This window comes from Lynx rufus, unplaced genomic scaffold (genome assembly GCF_022079265.1).
Source record: "Lynx rufus isolate CCGP_SWC_20201006 ecotype Redwood Valley unplaced genomic scaffold, mLynRuf1.p SCAF_6, whole genome shotgun sequence".
NCBI classification, from domain to species: Eukaryota; Metazoa; Chordata; class Mammalia; order Carnivora; family Felidae; genus Lynx; species Lynx rufus.
In genome coordinates, this window is record NW_025814878.1 from 48313324 (window position 1) to 48326563 (window position 13240).

The 13240-nt window shown below is 37.0% G+C and overlaps 1 protein-coding gene across 1 annotated transcript in view; it reads right to left on the reverse strand.

The window, feature by feature from the left end:
* AFG1L (AFG1 like ATPase) overlaps positions 1 to 13240 on the reverse strand; it is a 201989-nt gene that overhangs the window by 59150 nt on the left and 129599 nt on the right. The window contains exon 9 of the mRNA XM_047102407.1: positions 1014 to 1096. Coding sequence (XP_046958363.1) covers positions 1014 to 1096 — 83 coding nt within the window. The remainder of the gene's footprint in view (positions 1 to 1013; positions 1097 to 13240) is intronic.

A 13240-nucleotide genomic window follows, 5' to 3' on the forward strand; every position in this document is an offset into this window, starting at 1 on the left:
AAAGCAGAAAAAAAGTGCTGTAAGAATTTTTAAAAATTATAAAGTACTTTAAAGACAAAGTACTTAAGGGCACATGAAGAACCTCCTATAATAATCATCAGAATCTGAATAATAAACTGAAATAGTTCCCCTCGGTACACTGTAAAGTATGCAATTTTAATTATGTGATTTTTCCAGCTAATTTCTACTTCAAAAACAGTAAAGTACTTCTGCTTACAAGGTGGCAGAGACAAGAACTTTTCTGAACCTCTCATATACACATTGTCATCAAAATTTAAATGAGGAGAAACATGCCTTTGAGTTAAATCACAATTAGCCCTCAGACAGATCTGTTTTTTGAAAACCCACTGTGTGCCAAACACTGGTGGCCTGCACTAAACAACAGTTTATGTTTGTAAAGCACTTGTCCCTTTTCAGGTTCTCACAAATGACATTTTAAAACCAAGTATTTGTTTTCCAGCATTAATAGCACATGCTGCATGCATCTATCATTATAAATTGCCCCTACTCAGGAAAGTCTTAGTTTTCAAAAGATAAAATATATCCTGATTTTACTTGTGTATATATGTTTTACATAGTTGTGCATGGAAGTCAATCAACAATGATAAATACAAACAGATTGTCCAACAAAATAAAACAACAATTTTTGGGGAATAGAAATGGCACATTTGTCAGGAGATATCCACAAATAATTAATTACTTTCACACAATAAAGATGTTCCCTTAATACCACAGTCTCATAAGAGGATTCTCATTACTTCCTAACCATCTGTCATCACTCCTCCCCAAAAAACTAATTAGGGTTTCATCCAATCACACATTATAAATCATGCAAATGTGGATGGCAAAAAACACAGTTTAAAGAAGTTAACATTATAACATTTTCTATTTTAAAAATCATGGGTTTCAGAACTAGCCTTTCAGGCTTTAATAATTACCCTGCTTATTTTTCTCATCTTTTCCTGATTAATTATTAGATAATAAATTTAGAAAATTGAACTTAAGAAACTTACAGATAGTAGAGTTTTCCTGCAGCAGGAAGTTCCCTTTTCCGGTAATCTATCCCAGAATCTAGCTGGACAGTCTTACAGTAGTCCTACAATCCAAACACATAAATATCTTCTTAAACAAGTGGTGCCTTAGAATTATGATCTCTCTGCTATCCTTTTCCTTTCTTAAAATTTTTAAAATTTTTCCTCAATAAAACAATGAATTTAGGACAAAACAATGTAAGTCATGGAAGATTCATAAAAGTTGAATATTAAGTATATATCAAGCCCCCAAAAAATCAGTTCAAGAAAGTTAAGATTTGCAGCATGCCTTTCTGAAAGTTTGCTAAAACAGTGCTATCAGCAAACTCCCCACATAACTGCATTCCATTAAAAAAATTAATTTTTTAATTAAAATTTTTTTATAATTTTATTTTTTTTAATTTAAAAAATTTGTTTAGGTTATTTATTTTTGATACAGAGAGAGCATGCGCACAAGTTGGGAAGGGACAGAGAGAGAAGAGAGGGAGACACAGAATCTGAAGCCGGTTCCAGGCTCTGAGCTGTCAGCACAGTGCCCAACGTGGGGCTTGAAATCATGGATCATGACCTTAGCTGAAATCAGACACTTGACCAACTGAGCCACCCAGGCGCCCCTCATTAAAAATTTTTAAATCCCAATTTCTGTTACCAGGAAATAAGGAGCTACAGGCTATCAAAAAGAATAACTCATGGGTCTCCAGCACCACAAAGGGAGAGAGTTGGGCCAGAACATTAGTATCCACAATTTAAAGCAAATGATCATATTAAAGTGATGCTGTATGTATACCTGACCTTCACTTCCAAATGACTGCCACCGCCCTTGTCCCTTATTAGTCCCCTTTCCAGTCATCAATGTCATTAGAGTGCTTTCCAGTAGACACCTTCCTTCACCCTGAGTCCCATTCTTCTATTCTCCCTATTCTTTCCTTTCCATTACCCCAGGTTGCAAATGTGCATGGAAACTCATCACACACACACATACACACACACACACACACACACACACACACACCCTGAAACTCCTACTCTAGAAGCTTATGAACTTTTGCTACACTTATCTTGGTCAACCGGCTTTCTTTTAAGGGGGAAGAGGGGACAAATATATATTTTATACACACACACACACACACACACACACACACACACACACTCCAGTAGAACAATGGTGAGCAAAGGTTTTCAGAACAAATCAAGAAACATTTACACGTTGAACTTTTTGTTTTCATCCAAAATGAAAACTGCTCTATGAAAATTCATGAGGAAAAAATCATATTTTAACAATTTCATTACTTTTACTAGTGAAAAACTGCTTTTTGGGGGCCAAGGTAATTGTGGCAAACTGTATTTTCCAAAGATGGCTGCAACTGTCTCTCCATCCCAAAATATTGGGATGTTGATATTCCAACCATCAAGAAGTGGGGGCTATGCTCCCCGTCCCCTGAATCTTGTGACTACGATAAGATGATGCTATGCAATAATATCTGATGTGACCTTCAAGGCAGATTCTTCCTTGTTAGCTGGGACACTTGCTCTGGAACCCTGACCTGCTAGGTAAGCATCAAACTACCTGAAGGCAAGCATGCCAGAGAGAGCTTATAGCAGCCCATACAGAGACACGACCTGGAGAGACCCTGAGAGGACAGGAAGACAGAGGTGTCTGATCCAGCTGTTCCAGTTGTTGTCACTATGGTACTAAACGAGCCAGAATTGCCAGCTGAGCTTTTCTCAAATCCCTGATCCACAGAAACCAGGAAAGATAATGAAGCAATATTATCTTAAGCCTCTAGGTTTTTCAGTCATTAGTTACACAGCAGTAGATAATCACAACAGTCATATCTGGGCATGCTGGAAATGTAGCAACATTCTTCTCTGAAATTGCATCCTGGGTTGAACTGCTATCCAAGAGCTGAGGGCTGTTTATCATCAGCACTATAGGCAAGAGATTGTACACAGTGGTAATGAGAATACATTTCTCCTCCTCCTATGCTGCAGCTGCTAAGTGGCTCAAGAGAGTAAGATAGGGTAATCAACAATCCCCCTGGGACTGAGGGGCTTCCCCAAGACTGATAGGCTTTTCTGGATGCAGGACTTTGGGTGCTAACACCAGGACAGTCCTGGTCACCTTAGGAATAACCCAGAAATCTGAGCTAGAAGGCTGGAGTATTTTGATTTATATATTAGCAATTGTGAATTTGTTTAGGGATTATTTTATGTCCACAAGAAGAAGGTATTCCCCTGGGGAAGTCTTCAAAGCTGAGCTTTTGAACTCTACCCGTGGCGAACAAGCCCTGACCCTAACAAAGTCATACCACCCTACAATGCTAGACTCATGCAGCCAGTTGGCCTCCCCACACAGACATCCCTAACTTGCCATTCCAAGTTGCTCAAATCCACTCCCCAGGTCTCACTCTCAGGACTCAAGCCCCATAACCCACCTAACCAGAAAGGAATATGGTATTGTCAAATACATGGACTCTCCCCTTGCCTCAGATGGCTTCTCAACTTTGAGTAATGTGCTAAACTTGGGAAAACAGGCACTTCCTCTCCTTGCCCATCCTGCAATTGTGGGGGTTCAGCCATCCAGTACAAAAAGGAGACAACTTGTTTAGGCAGCACTTCATTCTCTGTCTCTCTGAAGGAAATCTGTCCAGGTTTTCATAAGCCACCTGTACCGCAGGCAATATAATAAATAGTACTGCAATGTGTTCATGTAAGTATATTTACCGAGGTTCTCTATTTCTTTTAAACCACAATTTATCTTCCATGACCCAATACTCCTAATTTAGCCAAAATTTTCCTTCTTTTTTTTTTTCTATTAAAAAAATAAGGACTAATGGAAGTTACACAAGCTTCAATTTCTCTTTCTGGGTAACTAACTTCTCTCTCATATGAGTGATTAAGCCCTACCGAATGATTGCATTTGTACATTCACTAATCACCACCGAGGAATACCTAATCAGCAGCAAAAGAACTACAACCAAAGCCCTTAGATTTTAGCTCTTAATTGTCTGACAAATACTAACACTCCGTTTATATTTTTAAAGAAAAATAAGCCTCAAATTTTCAGATTTTATTCACTTAAGCTAAGTTCTTCAAAACACTTTGCAGGAGGGTGAAAGCTAAGCAGTTTCCCTGTTAGTGAATCTAGTCAAAAGGGCAAGATCTAATTTCCTAATTTCCAGGGATATTTATAAGACCTGTGACCTCTTATAACCATCCATTTGAAATGAATAAAATTAATCAGCTACCAAAAGAAATTTATTTTAAAATAGTTTGTGTATTTACATATACAAAGGACAAATACAATTATACAATCTAAAAATGCAATTAGGAAATTTGGAGAGGAAGTGGAGGGAGGTTAACATACCCATGGGAGCATGTGCATGAGTGAAAGGCCTTGACTTTGCAAAGAAAAATGTACTACTCAAAAAACCATATTCTAGCGGTTTGCATTTTCCTCAAGAGCTATTGTGTATATTTTTAGCAACTGCGAATAATACCATCAGAAAAATAAGCATCCCGCAAAATAACTTTATAAAGCTACTACTGTGGCTTTTCCCTTCCAAATTGGCACAAAAGAACAATAAACATTGTGGAGAAAAGCCTTAAAAACCACAATATATCAACCTCATAAGCAAAAATTGAAATAATAAAGATTTGCCCACCTTAAATACTCTTTACTATAAAAGTAATATTGCTTATTATGGAAAATTTGGAAAAAGAGTAAAACCATATAAGTTAAAGTTTTACGTCTTATCTAAGTGATTATATTAAATAGAAAATTAAAAGATACATACTATTGAAGTTTTTCTTGATAATATTGGACTGATTGGCTTTATAAATTTTTAATAAGTAAGAATAAGTAAGTAATACAAGAAAAAATGGCTGAGGCCTTTCTACTTCCAGGAATAACTAAGATCTGTCTTTTTACTTAAGGCTTTAAAACTATATCTTTTTAAGCTAAAAAAAGTGATCCGTGCTCATTGTAAAAAATTCAAATATTAAAGTGTAAAAGCAGAAATAAAAGTCTATCATCCGCCTCTCAGAAAAAAGTTTGCTTATAGCATATATCCTTCAAGTTTTATATACATGTATAGAGATGACGACAGAGAAATTAGGATCATATTTATATACACAGTTGTAAGCTTAATTCTTTCTGATAACTTAAAAGTTGTATGAGAGAAATAACTAGATTTAAATACAGGAAAGCTACACTGAATATGGTACTATCTTGTTTGCCAAGAATACAATTCTGTAAGTAAATGACAAGTAAGAGTACAAGACAGATAGTGAACCAAAACAAAGGGAGGGGCGTGGGAGACTAGCTAGGTGTACCAAAAAAAAAAAAAAAAAAAAGGAGGGGGAGTGGGAGTCTAGGTGGGGGTACCTTTTTTTGAGGCAGGTATACATTCAAATATGTATGCTGAAGTATGTATACATTCTAAGATATCTGCTTCAATCTCATTTAAAATAATCATGTGTTACCACTTTTAAGTTTAAGCAATGATATATAAAAGTTCAGTACATAATAGGGGTAGCTGGGTGGCTCAGTCATTTGAGTGTCCAACTTCAGCTCAGGTCAGGTCATGATCTCACTGTTCGTGATTTCAAGCCCCACATTGGGCTCACCGCTGGCAGTGCAGAGCCTGCTTCAGATCGTCTGTGCCCCTCCCCTGCTCAGATCTCTCTCGAAAATAAATACATATTTTAAATAATTCAGTACATAATAACCTTGTACATATTTTTAAGCTTCTTATAATGTAAGTATAACACAAGTACAAAAAAGTACACAAGTGGGGTGCTGTGTGGCTCAGTCAGTTAACCGTCCGACCCTTGATTTCAGCTCAGGTCATAATCTCACAGTTCGTGAGTTCGAGGCCCACATCAGGCTTTGCGCCGACAGCACATGGAGCCTGCTTGGGATTCTCTCTCTTCTCTCTCTCTGCTCCTCCACCTGCTTGTGCTTACCCATGCGCTTTCTCTCTCTCTCAAAATAAATAAACTTAAAAAACGTAAATGTCCAGCTCAATCAAGAAACAGAACATGACTAGAACCTCGGGAGTCCCCCTGGTATCTATCTTCTTCTACTTCTTCAAAGGTAACCAGTACCCTGATTGTAGCAACATAGAATTTTGCCTGTTTTGGGAGCTTTATGTAAGTAGAAGCACCCAGGATGTATTCTTTGGGATTGGGTTCCTTCATGTGTTTGAGATTCATCCACCCATATGTTGTGTATAGCTGTAGTTTGATCGGTTTTTCATATCCACCATGTGAAGAAGCCACAATTCATTGACTCATTCCATTGGTGACAGACATGTGGGCTGTTTCTAGTTATTAGCCCTTTCAAATAACGCAGCCACGAGTATTCTTCGCACATGATTTTTGGTGCACACGTGCACATGTTCCTGTTGGATATATACCTAGAAGAGTAACTGCTTGACCACAGGGTAAGTCTGCTCAGCTGTAGTGAACCCTGTCAGTGTTCCGAGGTGACTGTAAAACCTATACTACCACCAGTAGTGTATGAGCATTCCTAAGTATGTGTTTGCTACTCGTATGAAGCAATACAATTGATTTTTGAATATTGACCTTATATCCAGCAATCTTGGAAATTCAATTATGAATGTAATATTTTTTGTATATTGATTTTTCAAGATGATACTAAAGATGTCCCACATATTTTACAAATTCGCCACACTGTTTTACAGCACAAAAAATACACTTATGGTTTATCAAGTCCCCTGAAAATTCAATATTCACTTTGGATTAACCTATCAAACACTGAACATTATATGCTGGGCACTTCCATGGTGACTGAAAGTACAATAATGAACAAGCTTTTGCTCTGATAGCCTGGTAACAACACTCCAGCTGGTCTTAGGTTTAACTAGCTTCAAGTTAACACACTCCTTGCTTGCTGACTTAAAGCCCTTGAACTGTAACACAACTAATTTACTTTCTTTGAGATGTGCAGACCACTGGCCTTGAGGAATGAAGGATCATAATGTTCCCAGGCCATAGAGGCCAGCAAGACTCCTTGAAGCCTCCTTGGCTTTCTGATCAGCCCAGTAATCTTTTAGCAAAACTTTTTTTTTTTTTTTTAAGGTCACATAATGACTTTACTCACCTCCCTTTGTGTATCTGAAGACCTTTCCCTCCTTTGCAGAAATAAGAGAATACTCTTGCACAACCACCTCCAGGTACCAAGGAACCAGACCTTGTACACTCACCCCTGGGCACCAAAGAACCAGACCTTCTTGCACAATCACCCCTGGGCATCAAGGAACCAGAACTTCTTACACAACTTCTGAGTACCAAGATAACTCTGTAGGTGGCATCATCAAGTCTGCATCAAGAAATGTTACGATCACTGTACTCCCTTAACGGATTAAACCCCTTTAAAAATCTCTGGGCCAGGCAGAAACCTTGGAGTTGGCCTTTGGACAAGAGTCTGCCTTCTCCCCAGGTGGCCAGGCTCCTGAATAAAGTTCATATTCCTTTCCAGTCAAAACTCATCTCTTGGGTAGTGGCCTTTTGAGTGACAGGTAGCTGAACTTGGGTTTCGGTACCAGAACCAGGATTCAAACCCAAGCATTCTGGCTCCAGTGTTCACATTCTTAATTACTTTGCTATATTGCCTCCATACCCGGGATATGTTCAAGCAACCAGGTCTCTTACTTGGAAATACAAGGCAATGCAAAATTCACATGAGCTTATTGGAAAGTCCTTGCAGTACTCTGTCCCTTGCTTGGAAAAGTCCTACCTCTCCTGCCTTCTGATTATATGCTAACCAAGTAAGGCTTAGTCTTGATGGTTATCTTGAGAAGCAGCTTTGTTGCAACGAACAGATTCATTTACTTATTATAACCATACCCCATACAAAAATGATATGGAACAGCTTTTCAGAAACTTTGTCCGGTTATTTTATACTGCACATAAAAAACTGGAAGTTTTCTTTTAATGACTGAGGTAATAGAAATAGGTTTTGGTTTCAAGTCTGCAAGTTCTGAGATAAGGATCATGTCTGTTGTTCATCATTGTGTCCCTAGCACCTAGCACAGTACGTAGTACATAGTACATAGTAAATGCTCAGTTAATATTAATCAACTGAACAAATCACTAGCAAACATCTATATGCAAAGGTTAGGTACAAGTCAATATTGTTAGAAACTACAGGAAAAAGCCAACCAGTACAGTCCCTTTCCTAAGGAGCTTTTATGACAAAATGGGAACTGACTTAGCAGGATTCTTGCTAAAACTAGACTCAACAAAGACTGACATGGACAGGGTTGAGGCCTTAGAGACAAGAGGGTTCTGAGGAGGCTAACTAAAGTATGGTCAAGGAGAAAGTCTCTGTCAGAACTCAGTTTAGACAGAAAATTTAGCCAAGGAGTTGTATCTTCCTCCAAATAAGAACTTCATCCCGAGGCAGGGTTTCTTCAATGACAGAGATGAAACTGAGAATATATCCACATTCATAAAACGAAAATCCTGAACTATGCTGATTAGGCTGATTATGCCTACTACAATCAACTCATGAGGCTTGGGGAATGACACAAGCTAACCAATGCTAAGTGGCAGGGAAGATGGGAATACTCTAACTGGTAGGCCAGTGGTTCTCAACACTAGCTGTATATTAGCTTTATCTGGGAATTAGAAAGTACCAATATCCAGGTCACATTCCCAGACATTTTTGCAGAGGAGGGCTTAGGTTGGCTGATTTTGTCTGTTTTATTTTAAGCTCCTCAGGTCATTCTAATGGGCAACCAGGGTTGAGAACCACTGGCTTAGACTAATCTGGCCCCACCTCCAATTGGTCCCATCCAAATCACATTGCTACTACACAGCACAAGAGAGGTGGAATGAATTTAGGAGAAACAACCACGATGTCCATCATAGGTGGTAACTAAAGCCATAAGACCACCCAGAGTTGGTGTTTATGATCCTAGAATCACAGTCAGAGATTGGTAGCATTGATTCCTTTCTTGTTTATGTTCGGACAAAATGAGATGAAAAAGAAATCACCATTACTTTGCAATGTGGGTAAAGACATAAAAGCATATGAGTTGTCAAAAGCTAATTCAGCAACGGAAATGAATAGAATACTAAGTAAACAAAGGACTGATAAAGCTTAATGTAGGTTGAAGAAATATTCTAAAATTGGAGTAGTTTGATTAAATGAAGAGGATTTGGAATACATTTCCCTAGGGAAAATAAAAAATATGAGAATGTGCAGAAAGGATAGAAAAAGACCTGAGTGATGAGATACTACAGACTGGCCCATCAGAGGACTCCAGCATCTCAAACTAAATGACCCTAAGTTTATAGAGTTAAGTTTTCAACTCATACCTCATACTGTTAATGAAGCTACAGGTCTGCAGACCACGTGCTCCTCACCACTACACATATCTCCTGTGTTCAGAAAAAGACATAGAACAAAAGTCCAAAAATTCCACAACCTTTAAGTATTTTGGCCATTATGATTTTGCAATAATGATACTGATTCAATATATGCACAAGCAACATCCAGTAAAATTCTCAGTTATCACACATTAAATCCACATGATTTCTTGTCATTTATTTATTCATACCCTGCTGTGTCCTAGATGGATTAGTGTAGCTTCTTTTAAAAAATCATCTTACTATTTGTATATTCAATTTCACCATTTAATTTTCAATGTTAGCTAATATACAAGTGTAACTTGACAAAACCTAATAAAGCTTTAATTGCACAGAACCTTTGACCTAGAAATTCTATTTCTAGGAAACTATCCTACAAAAACATTGACTCTTGTGACTAAAATGCATTTGTAAACAGGTTTTTTTTTAACATTATTTGAAAAGAAACACAATAAACCTTAGTATACAAAAATTGCAGATTAGGTTAGAAATGATAGTGCAGCCATTAACAGAAATACAAAGCAGTCATTTAAAAGAAAAAGGTAGAATTATATCTGATATAAAAAGTTCTTCAGGATATCTACAAGGTATAAAAAGCACAACTTAGATTTAGATAAAACTATTACTCCACTAATTTACAACAAAACTATATGCTTAGGCATATATAAAGATATGTATGCATATAAATGTACAGAAAAGTACTTGAGAAGATACATATTTTCTTTCAGCTTTATTGAGATATAATTGACATATAACATTTGTAAGGTTAAGGTGTACAACTGATAAACTTAACATATTGCAAAACGATTACCACATAGCATTGGCTAACACCGTATCACCTGACATAATTACCATTTCTTTTTTTTATGGCAAGAACTTAGCAACATTCAAGTACTGTTAACTATATTCACCATGCTGTGCATTAGATCCCAAAACTTAGTCATCTTACAACTGAAACTTTGTACCCATCTCCCCATTTCCCCCACTCCCCAGCTCTTGGCAACCACCAATCTACTCTGTCTCTATGAGTTCAGCTTTTTAAGATCCACATGTAAGAGATAGCATATGTATCTGTCTTTCTTGGACTTATTTCACCTAGCATAATGCCCTCAAGGTCCATCTATTTTGTCACAAATGACAGAATTTCCTTCTTAGGGCCAAAAAATATTCCATTGTATGTATATACCTCATCTTTATCCATTCATCCATTGATGGACACTTAGGTTGTTTCTACATCTTGGCTGTTGCGAATAATGCTGCAAAGAACATGGAAGTGCAGATATCTATTCAAGATAGTAGATTTCATTTCTTTTGGATGTATACTCAGAAGTGGGATGGCTGGATCATATGCTAGCCTTATTTTCAATGTTTTAAGGAACTTCTACACTGTTTTCCCTAGTGGCTGCATCAATTTACAGTCCCACCAATAGTGCACAGGGTTTCTTTTTCTCCATATCCTCCCCAACACTTATCTCTTGTCTTTTTGAAGGTAGCCATTCTAACAGATGTGAGGTGACATCTCATTGTGGTTTTGATTTGCATTTTCCTGATGATTAGTGCTGCTGAACATCTTTTCATGTACCCACAGCCATTTGTATGTCTTCTTTGGCAAAATATCTACTTGGTTCCTCTGCCCATTTTTTGAAGTCTCCTACTATTTTTGTATTGCTGTCTCCCTTCAGACTGTTAGTATTTGCTTAATATATTTAGGTGCTCTGATGTTGGGTGCATATATGATTGTTATGTCTTCTTGATGAATTGACCTTTTTATTATTATATAGTGGTCTTCTTTAACTCTTGTTGCAATTTTTGACTTAAAGTCTATCTCCTCTGATGTAAGTATAGCAATCCCTGCTCATTTTTGGTTTCTACTTCCATGGAATATCTTTTTCCATCTCTTCACTTTGAGCCCACATGTCCTTAATGCTATGTGCTTGTAGCCAGCATATAGTTAGGTCTTGCTTTTTTGTTCTTGTTTTTAATCCATCCAGATTCTCTACGTCTTTAGAGAATTTAATCCATTTATATTTAGAATATAATTATTGATAGATAAGGACATACTAAGGCCATCTTATTAATTATATTAATAACAGCTCTGGCTGTTTTGTAGTTTCCTTGTTCCTTTCTTTCTCTCTTGTTGCCCTCCTCTGTAAACAAATAATTTTCCATAGCGGTAGGCTTTGATTTCCTTCCCTTTATCTTTAGTGTATCTACTGCAGGTCTTTGTTTTGTCGTTACCGTGAGACTTACATAAAACATCTTATAAATAGTGCATTTTACACTGGTAACAACTTACCCTCAATCTCATATAAAAACTCTATCCTTTACACTTACCTTTCTTTTTTGTTTTTGTGTCACAATTTAATCATTTTTATGTTGTGTATTAATTAACAAATTACTATAGGTATAATTATTTTTTTAGGTATATTTATTTTTAATACTCTTGACATTTAGCCCTTATACCAGATTTAAGTGGCTAACACACTGCCAAAGACTATTTTGAATTTGACTACATTCTTACCTTTACCAATGTATTATATATTTACATATTTTCATGTTACTAATTACTGTTCTTTCACTTCAGTTTGAAGAACTTCTTATAACATAAGGCAGGTCTAGTCATAATGAACTCCCTCAGCTTTTGCCTGGATAAGTGTTTACCTATACTTTATTTCTGAAGGATAACTTTGCTGAATAGAGTATTCTTGACTGGCAGGTGTTTGTTTTTTTTTTAATTTACGCTATATTTGAATATATCATCCCACTCTCTTCTGGTCTGTAAGGTTTCTGCTCAGAAATCTGATAGCCTTATGGTGTGCTAGTAACAAATTTCTTTTTCTCTTGCTGCTTCTGAAATTCTTTGTCTCTGACTTTTGACAGTTTTATTATAATGTATCTTGGAGAAGATGCTTTGGGTTTGTTTGATGACCTCTAATTTTCATGAAGTTGGATATCCAAATCTCTCCCCAGATTTGCAAAGTTCTCTGCCATTATTTCTTTAAATAAACTTTCTGTCCCCTTTCCCTCTTTTCTCTTTCTAGAACCATAATAATTCACAGATTGTTTCTTCTGATGAGATCCCATAGTTTATGTAGGTTTCTTTTTCAGTCTTCTTCCTCTGTTCTGTTCTGACTGGATGATTGTAAAGTTCCTGTCTTCAATCTCACTGATTCTTTCATCTACTGAAGTCTGATATTGATCTTTTTTTTCACCTCATTCATTGTATTCTTCAGCTTCAGATTTTCTATTTGGTTCTTTTTTAAAAAATATTTATTTGCGGGAGAGCACAAATGGAGGAGGGGCAACAAGAGGGGGAGACAGAGGATTTGAAGCAGGCTCTGCACTGACAGGATGACAGCAGTAAGCCTGAATTGTGGCTCAAACTCACAAACCACAAGATCACGACCTGAGCTGAAGTCAGACATTCAACTGACTGAGCCACCCAGGTGTCCCTATTTGGTTCTTTTTTATGATTTTTCTCTCTTTGTTAAATTTCTCATTTTGTTTGTGTATGGTTTTCCTGATTTTGTTGAATTTGGTGTGTTTTCCTGTAGCCATTAAGTATCCTTAAAACAGCTATTTTGAATTCTTGATGGGGTAAACCGCAGGTGTCCATGTCTTTGGGATCAGTTACTGGAAGATTATTGTGATCCTCTGGTGGTATCATGTTTTCATGAGTTTTGCATTGTTGTCTTCATATCTGAAGTAGCAGTCACCTCCTTCTATCTTTACTAATTACTTTCAGGAGAGAAATACCTTCCATCAGCCCTACTCGCGATCTGGAGGCTTTCTCAGACCTTCTATGGCTC